This window comes from Mustela erminea, chromosome X (genome assembly GCF_009829155.1).
Source record: "Mustela erminea isolate mMusErm1 chromosome X, mMusErm1.Pri, whole genome shotgun sequence".
Taxonomy (NCBI): domain Eukaryota; kingdom Metazoa; phylum Chordata; class Mammalia; order Carnivora; family Mustelidae; genus Mustela; species Mustela erminea.
The window spans coordinates 115,065,732-115,092,346 of NC_045635.1; the positions used below are offsets into that span (position 1 = coordinate 115,065,732).

Below are 26,615 nucleotides of genomic sequence, written 5' to 3' on the forward strand. Positions count from 1 at the left end.
CTATGGACTGAGCCCCTAGCAATCATACTTTAGAAAGAAATAGGTGAGGGGCGCCTGGGTGGCTCAGTGGATTAAGCCGCTGCCTTCGGCTCAGGTCATGATCTCAGTGTCCTGGGATCGAGCCCCGCATCGAGCCCCGCATCGGGCTCTTTGCTTAGCGGGAGCCTGCTTCTCTCTCTCTCTGCCTGACTCTCCGCCTACTTGTGATTTCTCTCTCTGTCAAATAAATAAATAAAATCTTTAAAAAAAAAAAAAGAAAGAAAGAAATAGGTGAGGGATGCCTGGGTGGCTCAGTGGGTTAAGCCTTTACCTTCTGCTCAGGTCATGATCTCAGGGTCATGGGATTGAGCCCCACTTTGGGATCCCCCCCCCCGTCTGCCTCTCTACCTACTTGTGATCTTTGTCTGTGAAAAACAAAACAAAACACAGGTGAAATTAATTTTAATAATATTTTATTCAATGCAACTGACCCAAAATATTATTGTTTTGACATGCAATCAATATAAAAACGCAGAGGTTTGCATTCCTTTTTCCAAGCAGTCCCTGATACTAGGTGTGCACTTGGCCCTATGGAACATCAATTTTGCACTGGCTGCATTTCAAGCGCCTAACACCCACCATACTGGACAGCTTGGCCCCGTAATTTCCCCTCTTCCCCATTCTTGTCCCACCACCCCGCCGGAAAAAGTGAAAATGGGGGGGGGGTAAACACTGCTACTTTGGGACTGAGGCAAACTCAGGGAGGACACGACACCCTGTTTAGTTGTGATGTTGCATGCTGAGACCTCTCAGCCAGCCTCCCTTGTCCCCCTTCCCCGCTCCCCGAGGCACCTCTAACCGCGGGAAAGTGCCGGGCTGTGGGTGGGGGGTGGGGGAGTGGGGAAGGCGGGGGATGTGTGGAAGACTTAGCGGGGACCCGCACGCATGCGTACTACGCGTGCTCAAATGAGTAGCCTGGAGCCCTAGCAACGGGTTCCAAGCCACTGTTGCGTCGGAATAAGTGGCTTTCCCTGGAGTTCTAGTCCCACCAGCCGAGTTACCATATCCGTTTCTCCCGTTCACTGGTTAGATCTCGCCTGTAGTGCGCCCCCGAGCCCTGAGCCGGCTCCTCAAATGAGTACTCGTGGTTTCCGCGTGGGAACCAACCCTTGTCGCCTCAGGCTCGCCCTCCCCGGGCTGAGGTGGCTGCTGGGGCTGTGGCTGTTCCTGGGGCTTCAGGCCACCCCCAGCGCGGCCTTCTACCTCCCCGGGTTGGCTCCAGTTAACTTCTGCGAGGCGACCCGAGAGACTGCAACCTGCAAGGTGAGGACCCGTGGGAGGCAGTGAGATGTGAGGGGAAGGCTTCCGGCAGGGGTAGGGGGCACGCCGGGGGGGAGACCACGGTCGCGAGCTCTTTCGCCTCTGACCCAGAACGCCACAGCCCTGTGGGTGTGTCTCAGCGGCTCTATCTCTGAGCCTTGCACGTGGAACATCCGGACCACTCTTTTCCCAGATTCTCTTTCCCTCCCTTTCGGCCCCTCCCCTTACTCTCCGTTCGCCCAACTCCCGCTCAGCTCTTCCTCCATCCTCAGAGCTCCTCCTTTCCCCCCATTTCTCTTGGCTCCCTCCCTTACATCTCAGCGTTTCCTCTGCTCCTCCCTCCCCGCCCCGCCCCTCCCTTCTCCTCCCTCCCCGCCCTGCCCCGCCCTTCTCCTCTGACCTCGCAGTTCCTCCCCTCCCCTCCTCTAGGCCCCGCCCCAGTGCCTGTGCCCCTCCCTTTCCCACTTCCCTCGTAGCCCCTCCCCTCCCTCTAGGCCCGCCCCTCCCTTCCCCACTTCCCTCAAGTCCCTTCCCTCCCTCCAGGCCCCGCCCCCGATGCATGGCCCCGCCCTCCCTTCCACTTAGCCCCACCCCTTCCCTCCAATCTCCCCTCTGGGTCCCGCCCTTTTTGCCTGGCTCCACCCCTCCTTCTTTCTTTTCCCTCTGGGCCCGCCCCCTTGCTTCCTCCCCCCCCTTTTTTAAAGAGTTTTTAAATTTTATTTTATTTTTTAAAAAAGATTTTATTTATTTATTTGAGAGAGAGAGACAGTGAGAGAGAGCATGAGCGAGAAGAAGGTCAGAGGGAGAAGCAGACTCCCCATGCAGCTGGGAGCCAGATGCGGGATTCGATCCCCGGACTCCGGGATCATGACCTGAGCCGAAGGCAGTCGTCCAACCAACTGAGCCACCCAGGCGTCCCTAAGATTTTTTTTTAATCTGACACAGAGAGAGAATGAGAGAAAGAGAGACAGACAGAGACGGAACACGAGCAGTGGGAATGGGAGAGAAGCAGGTTTCCCACCGAGCAGGGAGGCCCATGCGGGGCTCGATTCCAGGAAGCGGGGATCATGACCCCAGCCGCAGGCAAATGCCTAAGGACTAAGCCACACACGCAGCCCTTGCTTCCTCCTTTCCGCAGTGCTTCTCCACCGCCCTTCTTAGCTCCTTCTGTTCCTCCTTCCTCGGAGCTCCTGCCTCCCTATTGGCTGCTCCTCCACTTAGCTCCTCCTCTTCTGTCGCAGCTCCTTTCCTTCCGCCGCCTGGGCTTTTTCCTAGGGCTCTCTTCTTCCGTTTCCTGTTGTCTCTCTTGTACTCTCTCCCAGACAGTCACCATGGTCGTTTTAAAAAAATTGACTTAAATGCCAGTGGGTTCACATGCATTCTTATATTAGCTTCAGGTGTAGAATTTAGTGATTCAGCACTTCCATACAAAGACCAGGAGCTCGTCACAAGTGCGCTGCTTAGTTCCCATCAGCTATTTCACCCATCCCCCCATCCGCCTCACTGTGGTCTTAGACGCAACCCCACCGTGTTTCCTTTCTGTCATTCTTCACTCCTCCGGCAGCCTGCTTGTTACCTCTCTAATTCTTGTTAATGCGCTTTTGTCTCCCCTAGGCCCTTTGCCTGTAAACATCAAGGTATTATTTACCTCTCAGACTTGAGAGGATAAAATGAGACAATGTATGAAAAGCACTGACAACTATACCTGGCGCTTAGTAAGCTTAGTAAGCTTTCCACAAATGGTAACTATTATCATTATTCGTTTTCTTTAGGCAGAGATTTCTTTTTTTTTTAATTTAAAGTTTATTTACGTCATCTCTACACCCAACTGGGGCTTGAACTCAAGACCTCAAAATCAAGAGTTGCATGCTCCTCCCACTGAGGCCAACGAGTCTGTCCTCTTGAAGTTCTCCAATAACTTCCTGACTCCTTTCTTCAGCAGCCTGGTTTCTGTAACTAAGCTGAGTCCAAAAAAGGTTGTGTGTTGTATTTTTTTTGGAGGGGGCAAGTAATCACTTCAAAAGATACTAATGAATAGGACTTGTTTTTCTGACTCCTAGTTGCCTAATTTAGTGAATTGGGGTAGTGTTCTGTCATAGGGCACCACAAAGGCACTGGGAAGTTGAGAACAGTGCTGGGTGTGGTTTAACTATAGACTTAACCAAGTTGAAAGTTCCAGGGTGTTTTGTTTTGTTTTTAAAATTTTATTTATCAGAGAGGGCACAAGCAGGGGGAGCTGCAGGCTGGGGGAGAATCAGGCTCCCTGATGAGCAAGGAGGCAGATGTGGGACAAGATCCCATGACACTGGGATCATGACCTGAGCCGAAGGCAGCTACTTAACCGACGGGGCCACCCACGTGTCCCATTTTCCAGTGTTTTTTAAAGGTCAGTTTTGGGGCCACAAGTTTGCCCTTAAAACTTGGAACTTGCCTTTTCCTGTGTAAAGTTTTTTTTTTTTTAAAGATTTTATTTATTTATTTGATAGAGAGATCACAAGCAGGCAGAGAGACAGGCAGAGAGAGAGAGGGGGAAGCAGGCTCTCTGCTGAGCAGAGAGCCCGATGCGGGACTCGATCCCAGGATCCTAGGATCATGACCCGAGCTGAAGGCAGTGGCTTAACCCACTGAGCCACCCAGGTGCCCCTCCTGTGTGAAGTTTTGATGGTAACATTTTGAGCCAACATCTTGCCAAACACGTGTAATGTAGGAAATGGCATTTACAAAATATTTTTATGTCTGCCTTTTCTCTGGTAATTCCTCATCCTGAATCTCTATTCTTTATTTCATCAGGCTTCCTAGCAAAGAAACATGATCTTTAACCATAACAAATATCTGGAATTTTTCCATAAACTCTTTTCTTTTTGGGCTGTTACTTGCATCCTTACAAGTGTTCTACTTTTTATTCTGAGTTTTTGCCTTCTGTCTTTTGGTGAGTCTCTCATTTTTAGGTTTAACACTCTAAACTTACTTCATTTGGTAGCATCCAGCCCCCCTCCCCTTTTTTTAGTTTTGAAACTTTTGCTATTACAAAAGCAGTAGCATGCATGATAGATGATTAGAAAATGCAGATAGGGGGCGCCTGGGTGGCTCAGTGGTTTAAGCCGCTGCCTTCGGCTCAGGTCATGATCTCAGGGTCCGGGGATCGGGTCCCGCATCGGGCTCTCTGCTCGGCAGGGAGCCTGCTTCCCTCTCTCTCTCTCTGCCTGCCTCTCCATCTACTTGTGATTTCTCTCTGTCAAATAAATAAATAAAATCTTTAAAAAAAAAAAAAAGAAAATGCAGATAGGCAAAAATAAGAAAAACATTTCTAATAACTAGAGAATTACTGCTATTACTATCTTACCATATGTTCTAGATTTTTTTCTACACATACCCATACCCACATGTGTATTTTTAAAAAGATTTTATTTATTTGAGAGAGAAAATGAGAGATAGAGAGAGGGTATGAGAGGGGAGAGGGTCAGAGGGAGAAGTGGATTCCCCAGTGAGCGAGGAATCTAATGTGGGTCTTGATCCTGGGACTCCAGGATCATGACCTGAGCTGAAGGCAGTTGCTTAACCCACTGAGCTACCCAGGCACCTCACATGTGTATTTTTAATAGAGTTTTTAAATTTTTTAGAGCAGTTTTAGGTTTACAGTAAAATCGAGCAGAAAGTGGAGTTCCCATATAGCCGCGCCCCCACGCATGCCTAGCCTTCTTCATCAACAGCCCCTACCAGAGTGTTACATTCGTTATAGTTGATGAACCTGGACTGACACATCATTACTACCCAAAGCCCATAGTTTCCATTACAGTTCACCCTTGGTGAAGTTTGGAGGAATGTGTAATGACATGTATCTATCATTATAATATCATATAGAGTAATTTCACTGCCTTATACTTTCTCTATGCTCTCTGCTATTATCCGCCCCTCTCTTAATCCCTGGCAACCGCTGATCTATCTACTGTCTTCATAGTTTAGCCTTTTCCAGAATGTCTTATAGTTGGAATCATACAGTACGTAGACTTTTCAGACTTGCTTCTTTTACTTAGTAATATGCATTTAGGGTTCCTCTGTGTCTTTTCATGGCTTAATGGTTCATTGCTTTTCAGTTTTGAATATTCCGTTATCCGGCTGTACCACAATTCATTCATATATTTATCTACTAAAGACATCTTGGTTGCTTCTAAGTTTTCACATTGATGAACAAAGCTGCTATAGACATTGTGCCGGTTTTTGGGTAGACTTATGTTTTCAACTCCTCTGGGCAAATACCAGGGTGTATCACTGCTAGATTGTTTATTAAGAGTATATTTATTTTTTTCTTCTTTTTTTCCTTTTTTCTAAAAAAAGATTTTATTTAATTATTTGAAACAGAGAGAAATCACAAGTAGGCAGAGAGGGGGCGGCGGGGGGGGGGGGGAAACAGGCTCCCCGCTGAGCAGAGATCTGATGTGGGGCTTGATCCCAGGACCTTGAGATCATGACCTGAGCCAAAGGCAGAGGCTTAATCCACTAAGCCACCCAGGCACCCCTATATTTAGTTTTTTTTTTTTTTTTTTAAGAAATTGCCAAGCTCTCTTCTAAATTGGCTGTACCATTTTGTATTCCCACTAGCAATGAATGGAAGTCCAAATGCATTTTTTACCTACATAAAATAATGGTATCCACGTTTTTTTGTAACCTGCACTTTTCTTTCTTTTTTTTTAACCAATGCCTTGTTTCTCTTCTTTTTTTTTTTTAAAGATTTTTGAAATTTATTTGTCAGAGAGAGTGAGCAAAAGCAGGAGGAGTGGCAGGCAGAGGGAGAAGCGGGCTCCCTGCTGAGCAAGGAAACCTGTGTGGGACTGGATCCCAGGACCCTGGAATCATGATCTGAGTCTGAGTCGAAGGCAGACGCTTAACCATCCCATAACCTGCACTTTTCTATTAACAACTCTATCTTTCCACATCAACAGATTTTTTTTCCACATGAATGCATTTTTATCTCATGTATTACCAAGTTCATAGATTTCCCTAGCTATCCCTGAAATAACCAAATCAGAATCCAATCTAGGACCACAAATTGCATCTCTTTATTATAGTCTATGGTTCTTTTAATTAAGCACAGTCCCTGCTTTTTCTTTTCATAACATTAATTTATAAAAGGGATTAGTCTGTTTCTCCTGTACAATGCCCCATCCACCTGGCCTTGTCTCTTTGCTGCCTTATGATGGCATTCAGATTGGTTTAATAGTTAAACTTGAACCCTTTGGAAAGCAATTTGAAATATACATCAAAGTCTTTGAAACTGTTCATCCCCTTGATTGTAATGATCTCACTTAGAATAATATAAAAAGATACAGGCAGATAAGAGGTTTTTCCCTGTGAAGGTCTCATCTACCTGGGTCTTTTAGCCACATAGTATCCCTCCCTGGAGAGCACCAATATCGTCAGTTTCTCATATCCTGCTAGGGATTTCTTGATTAAATGAACAAATATGTGTTTATATTATTTTTTCCTCCTTTTTTTTTTTTTTTTACACAAATGGGAGCATACTGTTCTCACCTTCAGGTGCCTTTATCATTTAATGATATAGCTTAGAGACCACTTTATATCATTATATAAAGAACACCCTTGTTGTTTTTTAATGGTATATCATTCTATTATAAGGTTGTTATATATTGAATTTACATAGTCCCTTATGTATGTATTTAGCTTGTTTCTATACTCTTGATCTTATCAAACATTGTTGCATATGAGAATATCCATAGAATAAATTCCTAGGAACGCAATTGCTGGGTCAAAGAATAGATGCACTTAGAAATTTTGATATCCTCAAATTGCTTTCCATGGAGGTTGCATTAATTTACACTTCCGTAGACAGTGTGTGAGAGTGCCTGCTTCTCCACAGCTTGACAACGTGTTGTCAAACTTTTAGATCTTTGACAGTTTTATGGGTGAAAAATTGTGTCTTATGGTTTTAGTTTATAATGCTTTTATCAGGAGTCTTTTTTAAAATTGAGAATCATTTCATATAAATAAAAACAACTTGTATTTTCTTTTTGGTGAACTATCTATATATTCTTTGCTCATTTTTCTATAAGGTTGGACATTTAAAAAATTGATTTGTGGACACTTTTTTTTGGTTCTGTGGTCATTCTTAAATCAGGAAACTAGTCCTTTACCTGTGACATTCTTTTCCCAAGTTTGTCAGTTGTCTTTTGGTTTTGTTTATTATATTTTGTTTTTGTTTTTTAGAATTTAGAAAAACTGGCTTTTATTCTAATATATCTTTTTTTGTTTTGTTTTCTGACTTTTGTGCCCTGTTTTGAAAGTTCTTAACCAAGCCAGCCACAATTATAAAATTATTCTCCCATGGCTTCTTCTATTACTTTTATGGTTTAAATTTTAATAAATAAGATTGATATTTCCTGGTATATGTATTAGGTAAGTATCCAGCTTAACTTATTTTCCCCCAGATCACTGACCAGTTATCTACCATTATTGAATAATTTCTCTTTTCTTCACTTGACTTGTGAAACCATTAAGGTTCTTTTAAATATAGTAATCTCCAGATATGCATTTTAAAATATGAATCTTATGTATGTTGTGTATTGGGAGTCTAGATGAGAACTATTATCCTTAATTATCTGCTGTCCTTTGCTTTTCTCTATTCGCCTTTATAAAACTCTAACTGATATATGTTGCTGTTGCTGAATTTCTGACAAGGTTTCATTAAGTACAGATACAATACTCTTTTTTTTTTTTAAAGATTTTATTTATTTATTTGACATAGAGAGATCACAGTAGGCAGAGAGGCAGGCAGAGAGAGAGAGGAGGAAGCAGGCTCCCCGCTGAGCAGAGAGCCTGATGCGGGACTTGATCCCAGGACCCTGAGATCATGACCTGAGCCGAAGGCAGCGGCTTAACCCACTGAGCCACCCAGGCGCCCCTAGATACAATACTCTTACAGAGTTACAGTAACACTGTTTATATTTGTCCCAAACTTGATTATTTTCTTCCTCTTAAAAAAAAAACTAACCTTATGGTAAAGATGATAGCAGATGTTCAATTAAAAAAAAGCAGTTTATGGAATTTTGAACAAGAATAGTGTTCACTAAAGTTCTGCTGTTTTAGTCTTTTTAAAAATCCTATCTTGGGGCGCCTGGGTGGCTCAGTGGGTCAAAACCTCTGCCTTCGGCTCAGGTCATGATCCCAGGGTCCTGAGATCGAGCCCCGCATCGGGCTCTCTGCTCCGCAGGGAGCCTGCTTCCTCCCCTCTCTCTCTCTGCCTGCCTCTCTGTCTACTTATGATCTCTCTTTCTCTGTCAAATAAATAAAATCTTTAAAAAAAAATAAAAATCCTATCTTGGGGGTACCTGGGGGGCCCAGTCAGGTGTCTGACCCTTGATCTCAGCTCAGGTCTTGATCTCAGGGTCATGAGTTCAAGCCCCACATAGTGCTCCATGCTGGGCATGGAGCCTACATAAAACAAACAAACAAACAAACAAACAAAACAAAAACCCTATCTTGTAGATTATCAAGAACCCAGCTGAGAACCAGGGAAGTAAATGCAAGTATCCTGTGAAAAGCGGGAATAGATATCCTAATGCTTATGCACTAACCCTCATGCTCTGAGTCTTTTTGATTTCGTTTTAACAAATCTGTGATTTATTCTACAAGTTGAGGGCTCTCTAGCAGATCGAGGGTGGGAGAAGGGAGAAGGGCGAAGAGGCGTCACAACAACTTACCGCTGAAAAGAAAGACGTAAAATCTATACCAAAAAAGTTGAAGCTCTTTGGTTGGGTGAGGGGTGTGGGTAGTAGGGGTGTGGGTACCATCTATCGCAGTGGAGTTTTGGGGCAAATAGCGTTCACTTAGTTTGATCCTGAGGATGTCGCAGAGGCAAAGCTGGTGCAAGGATTGATGTTCCAAAATGATCCTGAGCCATCAAGGAAGGTTAAATTGTGATCACCATGTTCTGTTTAAGATAGGAAATGATGAAGTGTATTTTAGAATGATTCTTATAAAAATGGTTAAAATAATACAAGGAGAGCTCTTACGCAGGTAGCTTTAATTATCTCAAGTTCTTAACCTGAATTCTGTGGACTCCAGAGGCCCTATGAAGCCTCTGAAACCTGAACAGAGACATTCTCAAAGGGTTCTATAATTAAAAAAGGTTAAGAATGGCTGAGATGTCTGAAAAATTGATGTTTTCAGAGACTCCAATGATGCCACCTAAATGAAATGTTATGAATTTATAGCTGTACTGTGTTAAAAATTTATAACCATATTGTTATACATGTATAACACTGTGCTAAGTTATAAATTTGTATTTGCACAGTCATACATTGATGGGAGCCATAGATCCAATTACTTTTCACTTTGTTATGTATTTTGCAAGTGCTACCTTTTTTATTTTGTATTATTAATTAGTGTTTTCTTTCTTTTTGTAGTCATCAATAGCACTTTTTGTAAATAGATTGGACTCAACAGAATCCGTCCTGCCTTATGAATATAATACGTAAGTTATAGGTATTGTCATTGTACCTGATAGAACTGATATTACTGCAGTTACATCGTAATTATAATATTATTGTGTTAAAGGTGTTTTAAAATTTTAAAGACAGTGAATGAAACCCCTAGATATATTAAGAAATATGGAGGCAATTTTGTAATAAAAGTAACAGTAACAAAATTAAAACAGAGTGCTTTCAGTGTGAGGCAAATGCTCAAGAATTTAGGAAATTGCCATACTTGATTTTTGTAAGGAAAACAAATTATAAATCTACTATATTTTGAACTTCAAAAAAATAATTGCAGAAGTGTAGTTTATTTAAAACATGGGATAGGGAAGTTTCTACTAAGGCTTTTATTTATTTATTTATTAAAGATTTTGTTTATTTATTTGACAGACAGAAATCACAAGGAGGCAGAGAGGCAGGCAGAGAGAGAGGAGAAAGCAGGCTCCCTGTTAAGCAGAGAGCCCAATACAGGGCTTGATCCCAGGACTCTGGGATCATGACCCCAGCCAAAGTCAGAGGCTTTAACCCACTGAGCTACCCAGATGCCCCCGCTACTAAGGCTTTTAATGGATGCAAGTGCTTAGCTTAGTATTGGGCCAGTATCATATAATCAAGATCAAGATCAGTCATTTGAGAATAGCAACAAATGCTACCCTTCTTAGAAAAATGATTGTAGGGCGCCTGGGTGGCTCAGTGGGTTAAGCCACTGCCTTCGGCTCAGGTCATGATCTCAGGGTCCTGGGATCGAGTCCCGCTTCGGGCTCTCTGCTCAGCGGGGAGCCTGCTTCCTCCTCTCTCTCTGCCTACTTGTGATCTCTCTCTGTCAAATAAATAAATAAAATCTTAAAAAAAAAAGAAAAATGATTGTAGCTCCCTCTGGTATTTATTTCTACTAATTAAACAGAAATAAAATCAGGTCTAATTTTCATTAAAATGCCACATTTAGACATAGGGTGTTAGCATGAGCATTTAAAATATTACACGTACCTACCATTGATTTTCTCTTTTTACCATTTTATATTTAATTTTATGTATTCCCATTTGCTTAAAGGCAGTTGTAATTCTTTCCATGTGGTAACCATTTGATTTGTGAGTGAGTCTATGGGCCTGTAATTGAAAAGGGATTTTGTTGTTTAAGTTCCCCTTTGATCAGAACTGATAACAGCAGTTTCTAAATGTCTCAGGTTAGAATTAGTACAGATTTTACACTATTCTTTGCTTTTTTAAAAATGTAATTTGAAGTTTAACCCTGAAGATACTGTGAGTTTTACTAAGATTGTGATTATCTACATTATAAAAGTCAAGAGCAGTACCATAAGCATTTTAAATAATGAATTCATAGTTATAAGAGGTTAAACAGTTTAAAATAATGAGGTCTATAAATCATTATTAGAGACCTTCTGGGTCATGTTTTTAGAAGTATCTACCATTAACAGTGGAGAGGCTTGACAAATTACAAAGATTAATTTCTTTGCTGATTTTTTTTTCCTTCCTTGAACTTTCCCTCTAGCTTTGACTTCTGTCAAGCCTCTGGGAAGAAAAACCCTTCTGAAAATCTTGGACAAGTACTATTCGGAGAACGAATAACATCATCTCCCTATAAGGTTATTCAGTGGATCTTATATAATATTGTTTTAAATGGAATCTTTTCAGAACTGGCTTCTTAAAATTGTAGCAGAGAGTCTGTTATATTTTTATTTTCTTTTTAAAGATTTTTTTTTTAAAGATTTTATTTATTTATTTGTCAGAGAGAGAGAGAGTGAGAGCGAGCACAGGCAGACAGAGTGGAAGGCAGAGGCAGAGGGAGAAGCAGGCTCCCTGCGGAGCAAGGAGCCCGATGTGGGACTCGATCCCAGGACGCTGGGATCATGACCTGAGCCGAAGGCAGCTGCTTAACCAACTGAGCCACCCAGGCGTCCCTCTTTTTAAAGATTTTATTTAGTTGACAGAGAGAGACACAACAAGAGAGGGAACACAAGCAGGGGGAGTGGGGGAGAAGGAAGCAGGTTTCCTACCAAGCAGAGAGCCTGATGCAGGACTTGATCCCAGGACCCTGGGATCATGACCTGAGCCTAACCGACTGAGCCACCCTGGCGCCCCACAAAGAGTCTGTTTTAGAAGGAGGCAGAGAAAAAGGAAAGGAGATAGGATGTGGTATTGTCAGAAGAATGCCTGAATATGTGCTCTTCGAACTATCTGCAGTAGGGAGTGGTTCCACATAACCATTTTGCCTTTCAAATTTTATTTTTGCTTTGTAAAGAAAAAACAGTTTCCTTTATTGTCCCTACATGTTTTGGGTAAGGTGGTATAAGCAGATGTCATTGGACTGTCATTGTGTATTGATTTTGCCTTCAATACCTTAATAGATTCGGGGATAGAGTAGGGATGTTTTCATAAGCAGTTATGATTATGAAGGCATTAACTTTTTTCTTCTTTTTTTTCTAAGTTCATTGAAGTCTACTTGAAGTACAATACACTGCACATATTGAAAGTGTTTTGTTTGGGGGCAACTGGCTAGCTCAGTCAGAGATGTATGCAACTCTTGGTCTCAGGGCTGTGAGTTTGAGCCCTGCATGGGGTATGGAGATTACTTAAATAAAACTCTTTTTAAAAGTATGTAGTTTGCTCAATATTAATTTATGTATACTCTTGTGAAACCATTGGGAATTAGCTTCTTTTAAACTTTTTTTTAGGATTTTTATTCACTCATTTATTTAATTTATTTTTTATTTTATTATTATTTTTTTATTTATTATTTTTTTAAAAGATTTTATTTATTAATTTGACAGAGAGAAATCACAAGTAGACGGAGAGGCAGCCAGAGAGAGAGAGAGAGGGAAGCAGGCTCTCTGCTGAGCAGAGAGCCCGATGCGGGACTCGATCCCAGGACTCTGAGATCATGACCTGAGCCGAAGGCAGCGGCTTAACCCACTGAGCCACCCAGGCGCCCCAATTTAATTTATTTTTTAAAAGATTTTATTTATTCATTTGGGGGGGGGAGAGAGAGAGAGGGAACACAAGCAGGGGAAGAGGCAGAAGGAGAGAGACAAGCAGACTCCCCTCTAAGCAGGGAGCCTGATGTGGGGGGCTTGATCCCAGGACCCCAGGATCATGACCTGAGCTGAAGGAGATGCTTAACCGACTAAGCCACCCAGGCCCTCTGTCTCCTCTTTTACCCCTTTTATATTTGGATTGTTTGTACCTTTACTATTGAATTTTCAGAATTCCTTATATATTCTAGGTGTGATTCCTTTGTTAGGGCAGTAGTTTACAAATAGTTTTTTCCCAGTCTGTAGCTTTTGTTTCCATCATCTTTTTTTTTTTTTTAAGATTTTATTTTTTATTTATTTATTTTTAAAAAATATTTAATTTATTTATTTGACAGAGATCACAGGTAGGCAGAGAGGCAGGCAGAGAGAGAGGGGGAAGCAGGCTCCCTGCTGAGCAGAGAGCCCGATGAGGGGCTCGATCCCAGAACCCTGAGATCATGACCTGAGCTGAAGGCAGAGGCTTTAACCCACTGAGCCACCCAGGCGCCCCAAGATTTTATTTTTAAATAATCTCTCTGCTCAACTTGAGGCTCAAACTCATGACTCTGACATCAGGAATAGTGTGCTCTAACAAACTGGGCCAGCCAGACACCCCTGTGTCTTCATCTATTTTATTTTTTGTAGATTTTATTTATTTATTTGACAGAGACACAGCAAGAGAGGGAACACAAGCAGGGGGAGTGGGAGAGGGAGAAGCAGTTTTTCTGGGTCTTGATCCCAGGATCCTGGGACCGCCATACAAGCCAAAGGCAGACACTTACTTAACCTCTGAGCCACCCAGGTGCCCCGTGTTTTCATCTTCTTAACAGAGTATTCCACAGAGCAAACATTAATTTTTATGAGGTCCAATAATCAAATTTCCTTTTTATGGAGTGTGGTTTTGGTGTCTAGTCTAAGAACACATGACATAAGCCTTTAGGTCTTGAAGATTTTCTTTTATGTTTCCTTCTGAAACTTTTATAATTTATATATTTAAGTCTGTGATCTTTTTTGAGTTATTTTGTATCAGGTAGAGGTTTGGATTGAAATTACAGAATTTTTTTGGTTTTGCTTTTTGGGTTTCTTTTTTTTGGCGAGTAGAAGTCAAGTTGCTTCAACACTATCTGTTCAAAAGACTGTCATTCCTTCTCTGAATTGCTTTTGCATGTTTGTCAAAAAAATCACACAGGTATAGTTGTAGAGTTCTATTTCTGGGTTCTCTGTTGATCTGTTTCTTTGGTCTGTGTGTCAGGCATTAGCTTTTTTTTAAGATTTTATTTATTTATTTATCTGTCAGAGAGAGAGCAAGCGAGAGCGAGCACAGGCAGACAGAGTGGCAGGCAGAGTCAGAGGGAGAAGCAGGCTCCCTGCGGGGCAAGGAGCCCGATGTGGGACTCGATCCCACGACGCTGGGATCATGACCTGAGCTGAAGGCAGCTGCTCAACCAACTGAGCCACCCAGGCGTCCCAGGCATTAGCTTTTAAAAAAAAAAAATTTTTTTAAGATTTTATTTATTTATTTGACAGACAGAGATCACAAGTAGGCAGAGAGGCAGGCAGAGAGAGAGGAGGAAGCAGGCTCCCCGCTGAGCAGAGAGCCCAATGCGGGACTCCATCCCAGGACCCTGGGATTATGACCTGAGCTGAAGGCAGAGGCTTTAACCCACAGAGACACCCAGGCACCCCAGGCATTAGCTTTTTGATAATTAAAGTTGCACAAAATACCTGCGTGGAGTACCATTGTCCTAACAAAAAAGGGAACTTTTTCAAGGAGTGCTGTCCCTTGAAATGAAGAACATGATAGTACTAGAAAGAGAGAAAGAAAGATAGGAAGAAAGAAAGATGACAGTGTTCTTCTCAGCTGCCAATAGGGAACTTTTTGGTTAATATTTGTATGATTTCAGGGTATGAGGTCCTTACTATAACTCTTTTTCGTAGTTTATTCTTGCCCATTATTTCCTGATTAGTAACACTGGTACTTCGTCCTGATAATCCTTGATAGCTAGACTTTGTAAATAAGAGGTTTCATATTAAAAGTATGAAATATTTTATTAATACTTTTTTATTAACAGCTCTATTGAGAAATATTCACATACCAAAGAATTCACCTATTTGAAGTGGCCATTTTTTTTCTAAAGTAAGCTCTACACACCCAAGGTGGGGCTTGAACTCACAGCCTGGAGATCAAGAGTTGCATGCTGCATTGACTGAGTCAGCCAGGCACCCCTTGAAGTATCTGATTTAACGTTTGTTTATTTTTTATTTTCTGTTTGTTAAAGATTTTATTTATTTGAGAGAGGGTATAAGCCAGGGGTGGGGAGTGGGAGAGGGAGAAGCAGACTCCCCGCTGAGCAAGGAGCTTGATGCAGGGCTCGATCCCAGGACCCTGAGATCATGGACTGAGCCAAAGGCAGACATTTAACTGACTAAGCCACCCAGGCGCCCCTTTGACTTAATTTTTTTTAGTATATTCAGAGCATTGTGTGACCATCACTAAAATCAATTTTGTTACCACTTTTAAGTGAAGGGTTCCATATCAAGGTGGTCTTAGGAAGTTACAGTAGATATTATATCCCACCTTATGTGTTACTGAAGAAGGAAGATTCTTCTGCTTAGTGGTGAAAGCATATTGTCAATGTATGTGCGCATGTGTGTGTGTGTGCGTGTGCGTGCATGTGTGTATTATGTGTGTGTGTGTGTGTAGTGTAATCATTTCAGGTATGAATTGAAACTCAAAGGAGAGAGTATTGCGGCTAATGGCATACTGAAATCTCTGAGAACAAGTTTTATCTGTAAGGTAAAGTGCTTATTTTGTGACACTTGTTTTCTAAAATGTAGTCAAATCTTTCATTATTTTAAATGTTTTTTAACAGTTTTCTTTTAACAAGACAGAAACATGTAGAAAAGTCTGTGTAAAATCCTACGATAAAGGAAATGACCACCACAAGAAAAAACTGGCTTTTTTGAAGAAAGGGATAAAACTAAACTATCAACATCACTGGTAGGTTTGCGATAACACTGAGATAACATGACTTAATTTTTTAAGTCCTTTCAGAAGTAGTTTTTTATAAAAAAAAGTAGTTTTAGTACTTGAAATTGTACACTATTTTTGTGACTTTGATTAAAAATTTTAAGTCCTTTCAATAGTTTTTTTTAAAAAAAGTAGTTTTAATTAATACTTGAAATTATAGACTATATTTTGTGACTTTGAATACAAATTCGAATTAAATATATGCAAGATGATGTTGGTATTGCTTGGTGTGACATGCATGCTTGTTAAATCTTTTATTTTTTAAATATTTATGTTTAGGATTATTGATAATATGCCAGTAATATGGTGTCACGTTATTGAGGATGGAAAGTACTGCACAACAGGATTTCCGATAGGATGTTTTATTACCAAAGATGGCACAGCAAAAGATGTTTGCGCTATTCGCGTAAGTGTTGAGAACTTACTATAGAATATAAGTTGCTTATAATTTGCTTTCTGTTATAGTCACTTAGCAAACATTAACGGGACACCTACCATCTTCTAGGTTTGGGGCTAGGTGTTGGGAATACAAACTCAAGTAGGTATGGTCTCTGTCCTCACAAAGTTCCCAGTCCTGAGTAAGGAGGTGGCCCTGTAGAAAAGGGACAAGGAGGATATAATGGAGGGAATGAAAAAGTATTTGTGAAATAAATGGGTGGGTGAGCATTTCTAGGAGGGAGATCAATGTGATCTAGAGCTTGGAAGCCGTGGCGCCTGGGTGGCTTGGTGGGTTAAGCCTCTGCCTTCAGCTCAGGTCATGACCCAGGGTCCTGGGATAGAGCCCCACATCGAGAAGCAGGGAAGCCCCACATCGGGAAGCAGGCTCCCCGCTCTCTGCTCAGCGGGGAGCCTGCTTCCTCCTCTCTCTCTGCCTGCCTCTCTGCCTACTTGTGATCTCTCTCTCTGTGTCAAATAAATAAATTAAAAAAAAAAAAAAGCTTGGAAGTCTGAAGCAGGATGATGTGATTGGGGGACTGTGAGGAGTCGAGCATGTCTCTCAGCATAAGTTTTGGGGTTTGGAAAGTACAGCTAGAGATGAAGCTAAAATGGGGGGTAGGCAGAAGCCAGGTCAATGGAGGGAGGTCCTGTGTGCAATGGTGAGGAGAATCGTATTGAATGCCTCTTTCGGGCCAGGAGCGATGTTATGTTGCTTTATTTATTTATTTATTTTTAAAATATTGCATTGATGTTCTGTGTAAGATGGCTCATTGCCAACACCTTTTTTTTTTTAAGATTTTATTCACTTATTTGACAGACAGAGATCACAAGCAGGCAGAGAGACAGGCAGAGAGAGAGAGGAGGAAGCAGGCTCCCCGCTGAGCAGAGAGCCTGATGTGGGGCTCGATCCAAGGACCCTGAGATCTTGACCTGAGCTGAAGACAGATGCTTAACCAACTGAGCCACCCAGGCGCCCCTCATATATCTTTTAAAAATCTTTTATTATGAGCAATTTCAAACACATAGAAAAGCTTAATTCATTATGTAGTGGACACTCATATACGCAGTACCTAGATTCTTTTTTTTTAAGATTTTATTTATTTGATGGAGACGGAGATCACAAGTAGGCAGAGGCAGGCAGAGAGAGTGGGAGAAGTAGGCTCCCCGCTGAGCAGAGAGCCCAATGTGGGGCTTGATCCCAGGACCCTGAGATCATGACCTGATCTGAAGGCAGAGGCTTAACCCACTGAGCCATACAGGCACCCCAGTACCTAGATTCTATCATAAATGTTTTAATTTTTTTTTATTTTTAAAAAAAAATTTATTTATTTATTTATTTGACAGACAGAGATTACAAGTAGGCAGAGAGAGGGGGAAGCAGGCTCCCCACCGAGCAGAGAGCCCAATGCAGGGCTCGATCCCAGGACCCTGGGATCACGACCTGAGCCAAAGGCAGAGGCTTTAACCCACTGAGCCACCCAGGCACCCCGCGTTTTAATTTTTTTTACAGTTCTATTTAAGTAATCTCTACACCCAACAGGGGCTTGAATTCATGAGTCCAAGATCAAGAGTTGCATGCTCTTCCAACTGAGCCAGAAACGTGCCCCAAATTAGCATTTTAAAATATTTGATTTATCCCATGTCTATACTTTTGTCTATGCCTGTATCATTCATCCAAACAAGGCTGCATGTTCTCTGTCTTTTAGTTCTTGCAAATTGGCAGATGGATCCGCTGGCTTGATCAGATTCAAGTTTGATCTCTTGGTGAGATAAGATAGTGGTGCGTTCTTTCAAGAGGCAAATGATGTCGCCTTTTTAACAAATGAATTTATTATTATTATTTTAAAGATTTTATTTACTTGAAAAAGAGAAAAAGGGGGACAAGCTGATTCTGTGCTGTGTGTGGAGTCTGACTTGGGGCTAGATCCCATGACCCTGAGACCATGACCATGAGTTGAAACCGAGAGTCAGACAGTTAACCAACTGTGCCACCCAGGATCCCCCCTCCAAAAAAACAGATTTATTATTTAGATGTTTTAGGTTCAGAGAAAAATTGAGAGGCAGGTGCAGAGATTTTCCCTCAGACTCCTTGCCCTCCCCCATGTGCATAGATAGCCTTGCTCATGATCAGTATCACTCACCAGAGTGTGGCACATTTGTTACAACTGATAAACCTACATTGACACAGCATTATCGCCCAGAGAGCACAGTTTTCAGTAGGGTTCACTCTTGGTGTTGTACATTTTATGGGTTTGGACAAATGTATAATGACACATACCTACTGTAAGGGTATCCTACTGAGTAGTCTCACAGCCCTATAAATCTGTGTTCTTCCTTCTGCCTACTCATCCCTCCCTCTCACCCCAACCCTGATGTCTTTTTATCTTTCTTTTTGTTGAGACACATGGATCCATTAATTCTTTAGAGGTTGTGTTCACTGGAGAAACTGGAGAAACTGGAGCTTGAGCCTAGAGCCAGAGCTCCCCTCAACCAGAAATCCAAACTCTTCTCCCTGGTAATGTTTGTCCAGCGCCATCTACTGGCAACACTTCATTCAACACCTTCTTGCAAAGGAAAACGATTTTTTATTTTTTAAAAAAAATTTAAAGATTTTATTTATTTATTTGACAGACGGAGATCACAAGTAGGCAAAGAGGCAGACAGAGAGAGAGGGGGAAGCAGGATCCCTGCTGAGCAGAGAGCCCGATGTGGGACTTGATTCCAGGACCCTGGGATCATGACCTGAGCCTAAGGCAGAGGCTTTAACCCACTAAGCCACCCAGGTGCCCCGGAAAACAATTTTTTAAAAAAGATTTTATTTAGGGGCGCCTGGGTGACTCAGTGGGTTAAAGCCTCTGCCTTAGGCTCAGGTCATGATCCCAGGGTCCTGGGATCGAGCCCCGCATCGGGCTCTCTGCTCAGCAGGGAGCCTGTTTCCTCCTCTCTCTCTCTGCCTGCCTCTCTGCCTACTTGTGATCTCTGTCTATCAAATAAATAAATAAAATATTTAAAACAAAGATTTTATTTATTTGAGAGAGGGAGCGGATGAATGCACAAGCAGGGGGAGCAGCAGGCAGAGGGAGAGGGAGAAGCAAGCTCTCTGCTGAGCAGGGAGCCCGATGTGGTCCTTGATCTGAGGACCCTGGGATCACGACCTAAGCCAACTGAGCCACCCAGTCACCTGCCAAAGAAAAAAAATTAAAGGGCCTGCATAATTTTCATAGAGGCCAAAAGGAATGAATTTGGAGATGTGAGGCAAGAAGTCAATGACTGGCACACTTTATGGCACACTTTATTATTTATTTATTTATTTATTTATTTTTAAAAAAGATTTTATTTATTTGACAGAGAGAGAGAGATCACAAGTAGGCAGAGAGGCAGGCAGAGAGAGAGGGGAGAAGCAGGCTCCCTGTGGAGCAGAGAGTCTGATGGGGGGCTTGATCCCAGGACCCTGGGATCATGACCTGAGCCGAAGGCAGAGGCTTTAACGCACTGAGCCACCCAGGCGCCCCTATTTATTTATTTTTAAAAAGATTTTATTTATTTATTTGACAGACAGAGATCACAAGTAGGCAGAGAAGCAGGCAGAGAGAGAGAGGGGAGAAGCAGGCTCCCTGTGGAGCAGAGAGTCTGATGGGGGGCTCAATCCCAAGACCCTGGGATCCGGACCTGAGCCAAAGGCAGAGGCTTCAACCCACTGAGTCACCCAGGCGCCCCACTGGCACACTTTATATGCATTTACCAATGAAATCTCTGTGTAGCTCTCTTCTCTCTGGTTTCTACCCCATACCATGTAGCCCCTGGGCATCCCTGGACTGTGAACCTTGTCTCCTCAATTCTGGGAGACTGCAGGGTTCTGATTAGGTACCCTTTCCTTGCCCCAGATCCTGAAAATTCTCCGTGGGAAGTAAGCCTGAAGCAATAGGTGGGCTCACCTTAGTTGCCTTTCTCTTAATGATCAGTCTCTCTCTCTCTTTTTTAAAGATTTATTTATTCATTTGGGGGGGGCAAAGGGAGAGAGAGAATCCCAAGCAGACTCCCCACTGACTGTGGAGCCCAATGCGGGCTTGATCCCAGGACCCCCAAGACCATGACCTGAGCTGAAACCAAGAGTCAGTTGCTCAACCAACTGAGCCACCCAGGTGCCCCAGTGATCAGTTTCTTAATGCTCTTTGTTGTCTGAGGTCTAAAAAATGTTGTCTTTATATATTTTACCCATTTTTTTTAGTTGTTTAAAGTGAAGGGATAAATCTGGTCTTGCATTATTCCATCATGTCGGAAGAAGGGAGTCCAAGTCCCTTGCTTTCTTCTTGCGTGCATTCCTTCGGTGTAACTTTGCCCATCCCTTTTTAGCTTTTCAGAACCTCTTTGTTTTAGATGTGTCTCTTGTACACAACATGTTGAGTTTTGCTTTGTGGTATCTTCGGAAAGTCCTTTTCCTCTTACTGGGTGAGTTAAGCCATTTACATATACTGATATGATGTTTGGTCTCACTTCTGTTATACTAGTTTATGGTTTTGTTCTTTCTTTCTCTCTTTCTTTCTTTCTTTCTTTTAAAAAAGATTTTATTTGTTTATTTGACAGACAGAGATCACAAATAGGCAGAGAGTCAGGCAGAAAGAGAGGAGGAAGCAGGCTCCTGGCTGAGCAGGGAGCCCGATGTGGGGCTCCATCCCAGGACCTGGGATCATGACCTGAGCCGAAGGCAGAGGCTTTAACCCACTGAGCCACCCAGGCACCCCTATTTATTTATTTTTAAATATTCTATTTATTTATTTGACAGACAGACATTACAAGTAGGCAGAGGGGCAGGCAGAGAGAGAGGAGGAAGCAGGCTCCCTGCTGAGCAGAGAGCCCAATGCAGGGCTCCATCCCATGACCCTGGGATCATGACCCGAGCCGAAGGCAGAGGCTTTAACCTACTGAGCCACCCAGGCACCCTTTGTTCATAATTTTTATATTCTGCATTTTATTGATTCTAAAACTTTCCTATATTTTAACATTTATGAAATCAGAATGTGTCCCTTTCAGTTGATGGCTTGGCAAAGTTTAATTAGCAATGTTTTTTCTTAGCAGCACATAAAATAATGTCTTTCCAAAAGATTTATTTATTTAAGAGAGAAAGTGGAGGTGGGGGAAGGGAGGGACAGAGGGAGTGAGATCTCCAAGCAGACCCTACTCTGATCATGGAGCCCAACACAGGGCTCGATCCTACAACCCTGAGACCACGACCTGAGCCGAAACCAAGAGTCAGATGCTTAACTGACTGTGCCACCCAGGTCCCCCTAAAATAATGTTTTATAGTTGGTGGCGTTTTAGATTCCATGAAATGGAATTATTAGTCACCTCTTTCTTTAAAGGGTCTCATGCAGTTTCATGATTAGGTGTCTAGTTATAGATTTTTGTTTTGCTTTGTTTTTAATCTTTTTTGTAACTTTTTTGAGTTTCCTGAATTGGTGTGTCTTATCAGTTCTGGAATTCTCAGCATTGTCAGATACTTTCTTCTTTCCTTTTCAGACTCCAGTTAAAGCTGTGTGAAATGTTTTTATTTTCTCCTACATGCCTCTTAATCTCCCTTGTGTATTTTCCATTTTTTTCTGTGCTGTGTTCTGGCTTATCTTCTAGTTTAAATTTTCTTCTCATTTGTTTCTTCTCTTATGAACATTGGCATTGAGGGCACATGTTGTGATGAGCCCCGGGTGTTGTATGTAAATGATGAATCACTAGATTCTACTCCTGAAATCAATATTGCACTGTGTGTTAACTTACTAGAATTTAAATAAGAACTTAGAAAAAAAGAAATGTTTTATTACAATAACATTGATATCAAACATTTTGAGATTTTTGTTCTCACATTTTTTTTCATTTTTTAAAAGATCTTTATTTATTTATTTATTTGACAGACAGATCACAAGTAGGCAGAGAGGCAGGCAGAGAGAGAGGAGGAAGCAGGCGCCCCGCTGAGCAGAGAACCCGATGCGGGACTCGATCCCAGGACCCTGAGATCATGACCCGAGCCGAAAGCAGAGGCTTTAACCCACTGAGCCACCCAGGCGCCCTGTTCTCACATTTTTAAGCCCTTTGCCTTGGCATCTGATAATTTATAAGTTAATTCATACATAAACAAACCTCAAAAATCCTAAAAAAAACCCTCATAGGCAATGAATTTTTAATTTCAACAATTAGCTTTCTCATTTCTGCAAGTTTTGTTTTGTTCTTTTGCAAATTTGCTACATCATTATTTTGTACTTTTCTATTTCATGCACATGCTATCATGCTTGTATTTTACTTCTTTGAAGTATAGTAAATGTTAATTTTAATTCTGCTTCTGATGGGGCACGTGGGTTGCTCAGCAAGATTCTTTTTTTTTTTAATTTTTAATTTTCAATTTTTTATAAACATGTAATGTATTTTTATCCCCTGGGGTACAGGTCTGTGAATCGCCAGGTTTACACACTTCACAGCACTCACCAAAGCACATACCCTCCCCAATGTCCATAACCCCTCCCCCCTTCTCCCAACCCCCCTCCCCCCAGAAACCCTCAGTTTGTTTTGTGAGATTAAGAGTCACTTATGGTTTGTCTCCCTCCCAATCCCATCTTGTTTCATTTATTCTTCTCCTAACCCCTTAACCCCCCATGTTGCATCTCCACTTCCTCATATCAGGGAGATCATATGATAGTTATCTTTCTCCGATTGACTTATTTCGCTAAGCATGATACGCTCTAGTTCCATCCACGTTATCGCAAATGACTAGATTTCTGTCAGTCTGATTCTTGATTTCAGCTCAGGTCATGGTCTCAGCGTCGTGAGTTCAAGTGTCTGGCTCTACACTGGGCGTGGAGCCTGCTTGAGATTCTCCCTCTCCCTCTGGCCCCCAGTGCTTCTTGCTCACTCTCTCAATCTCTAAAAGAAAGTTGTTTGTGGAGTTTCTTTGAGTCCCAGGGTCAAACTAGTTTCCTCCAGAGAAGATTTTCATTCACTTCTGCAAAGCGTCTTTGGGAAATACCAGCCTGGGACTGCCTTAAAGCAAATTCACAACTTGAATTTCCTGGGGCCACTTAGGTGATGGGAATCCACATTGCAAATCTATGTTAGGACTGGGCTGTGGCCAAAACTGAGGACAGTTCCCCCACTCCCTTTTTGTGTTTAGCATCAAGGCCATCTTCCTTATAGTCCATTGGGGGTTGTGGAGAAGGCTTACTCCTGGCTCATCTTTACCTTTGAGGGTATTGGTTTTGCGAGGGGTCAGTGGTCTCAGATTAATGGGCATAGGGTCTCATTTTAGCCTTCTCAGCTGGGAGGGCCCTCCCTGAGTGCTCTCCTCCCTATCCCATGAGGCTACCCAAACTTAAGTTCAAGTTTACCCAGAACAGCAGGTGTCCTCAGGGCAATAGCCATGTCAGTGCTCCCTCACCCAGCTTAACTCTCTGGCTTCCAGATTTCCCTTAGAAATTGGCATGGCAATTCCTCACTTTCTCCTCAGCTCATGTTTTGTTTTTGTTTCAAATTTAAAAGACTTTATTTTTTAGAGCAGGATTAGGTTCACAGCAAAATTAAGAGGAAATGTACAGAGAGTTCTCATAGACTCCCTACCCCGATAGATACATAGCCTCCCCCACTATGAACCTCCCCCACCAGAGTAGTATATTTCATTTTGTTTTTAAAAATTAAAAAAAAAGGGACGCCTGGGTGGCTCAGTTGGTTAAGCAGCTGCCTTCGGCTCAGGTCATGATCCCAGCGTCCTGGGATCGAGTCCCGCATCAGGCTCCTTGCTCGGTGGGGAGCCTGCTTCTCCCTCTGCCTCTGCCTGCCATTCTGTCTGCCTGTGCTCGCTTGCTCTCGCTCTCTCTCTGATAAATAAATAAAATCTTTAAAAAATATATATATAAAAATTAAAAAAAATTAAGATTTTACTTATTTATTTGAGAGAGAGAAATCAAGAGCTCGGGTAGGAGCAGAGGAAGAGGGACAAGCAGACTTGGGTCTGGGTCCTGATCTCATGATCCTGGGCTCATGATCTGAGCTGAAACTGAGTCTGACACTTAACTGGCTGACTCACCCAGGCACCCCTAAAAAGATTTTATTTTTAAGTCATCTCTACACCAACGTGGGGCTTGAACTTACAACCTGGAGATTGAAGGTCACATGTTCTACCAACTGAGCCAGCTGCCCACCCCAGAGTGGTACATTTTACACAACTGATGAACAATTGACACCCAATGTCCGTACTTTACATTACGGCTGACTTTTGCTGTTGTACATTCTATGTTCATGTTGCTTTTATGAAGATATTTGTTATGTTATATTTATCATTTGTAGTTTTCAGCAGGAGATTTAGCCCAAAGTGGATTGGAATTGGAAATCTAGCTGAAGATTCAAAGCACAATTTTAACATCAGTAGGAAGGAAACTAACATTTAATGATCTCCTTGTTCTGTGCCAGGTGCTGGGCTAGTTCTTTCCCTATAATTTCTCATTTAATCCACTTAATGATTTTATGAAGTGAGTGATGGTGTCCCCATTTTAAGAAAACTACGGCCAGGGGCTCCTGGGTGGCTCAGTGGGTTAAAGCCTCTGCCTTTGGCTCGGGTCAGGATCCCAGGATCCTGGGATCAAGCCCTGCATCGGGCTCTCTGCTCATCAGGGAGCCTGTTTCCCCCTCTCTCCGCCTGCCTCTCTGCCTATCTCTGTCTGTGAAATAAATAAATTTATAAAAAAAAAAGAAAAAGAAAACTCCCTAGAGTGTATGTGGCAAAATCTGAATTGCATCCCAGTGTTTTCTGGTCCAAATTCTGTTCTCTCTGCAACATAGGGAACTCCCTCTTATATTATTTGAATGCTTGTAGGATGTTAGCCCTTAGGGCATAGTTAAGATGTGCCTGGCATATAACAGATGTTCAAAAATATTTGCTGAATGAATGAATGAATGAATGAATGAATGAAGCAATGTTCCTAGCCTTGTGATCACACAGGTTAGTATATCCCATACCTGAGCTTTCAACCTAGGCAGTTTGAATGCGGAGACCACAACCTTAACCACAACGCTGGCTGCTTCTATTTGTATATATCATGGACATCGGATACCAATACGTGGTATTCTCCATACTAGGACATGCAAATCTGCTAGCTGCAGTTTATTTCTCTATATGATCACACCCTGTTTCATTTAACTGAGTGGATAGACTGGTTTCTTGGTGGTTTTTAGTCCTTTGCATTTACGGACAGCCCTGCAGGGAGCAGTACTTACTCTCCACCCTAAGCTGACTGTGGGACTCCTCCACAGGATCACTCTTACCCTCTTCTCTATCATCATTGTACTAAAGGATCTCTAACATTCCTTCAGGCCATCACCCTCAATTCTGGGATTTCCAGAGCCATAATTCTCAATCTAGGTGTCCTGCATGTTGTAGATTACTGAATATGGTAATTGACAAGGTTCATTTGGATTAATTTTCTGAAGATTGAAGGGCTTGGGTAATGTAATAGCTAATATTTGTTGAAGGCTTCCTATGCCAAGCACTGTACTGAATACATATATTATTCTATTTAATCCTCAACCATTCTATGAGCAATCCTATTATAGTCCCCATTTTTTTTAGTTAAATCTATTTTTTAAAGATTTTTATTTAGATTTTTATTTATTTATTTGACAAACAGAGATCACAAGTAGGCAGAGAGGCAGGCAGAGAGAGAGGAGGAAGCAGGCTCCCTACCAAGCAGAGAGCCTGATGCGGGGTTCGATCCCGGGACCCTGAGATCATGACCTGAGCCGGAGGCAGAGGCTTTAACCCACTGAGCCACCCAGGTGTCCCTAGTTAAATCTATTTTTAACAGATTTTTATTTTTATTTGTCAGAGTGAGAGAGAGAGAGAGAGAGAGAGAGAGAGGCAGACAGAGAGGCAGGCTCCCTGCCGAGGAAGAAGCCTAGCACGGGATTTGATCCCAGGACCCTGGGATCGCAACCGGAGCTGAAGGCAGATGCTTAACCGACTGAGCCACCCAGGCGTCCCAGTTAAATTTATTTTTATAAGTAATCTCTACATCCAAGGTGGAGCTCAAACTCATGACCCTGAGATCATGAATCACATGTTGTACCAACTGCGCCAGCCAGGCTCCCTTATTGCTCCCATTTTTAAAAAGAGGAAACTGAGGCTCAAAGAGGTTAAGTGACTTGTCTGTGTTCATATAGCTTATAGGTGCTGTCTGATTTCAAAGCTCGTATTTATTTGCTAGGGCTTCACTAAAAATACACTGTAAAATGGGTAGCTTAGGGGCACGTGGGTGGCTCAGTGGGTTAAAGCCTCTGCCTTCAGCTCAGGTCATGATC

The 26,615-nt window shown here is 42.3% G+C and overlaps 1 protein-coding gene across 4 annotated transcripts in view; it reads left to right on the top strand.

The window, feature by feature from the left end:
- Positions 1 to 953: 953 nt before the first annotated feature.
- The window catches only part of LOC116583391 (transmembrane 9 superfamily member 2-like), an 82,627-nt gene continuing 56,965 nt past the window's right edge, over positions 954 to 26,615 (top strand). For all 4 annotated transcript variants that reach the window (XM_032331494.1, XM_032331496.1, XM_032331495.1 and 1 more), the window contains exons 1-5: positions 954 to 1,302; positions 9,720 to 9,787; positions 11,299 to 11,392; positions 15,691 to 15,818; positions 16,128 to 16,254. In XM_032331494.1, the coding sequence (XP_032187385.1) occupies positions 1,114 to 1,302; positions 9,720 to 9,787; positions 11,299 to 11,392; positions 15,691 to 15,818; positions 16,128 to 16,254 (606 nt within the window). In that variant the 5' untranslated portion in view covers positions 954 to 1,113. The remainder of the gene's footprint in view (positions 1,303 to 9,719; positions 9,788 to 11,298; positions 11,393 to 15,690; positions 15,819 to 16,127; positions 16,255 to 26,615) is intronic.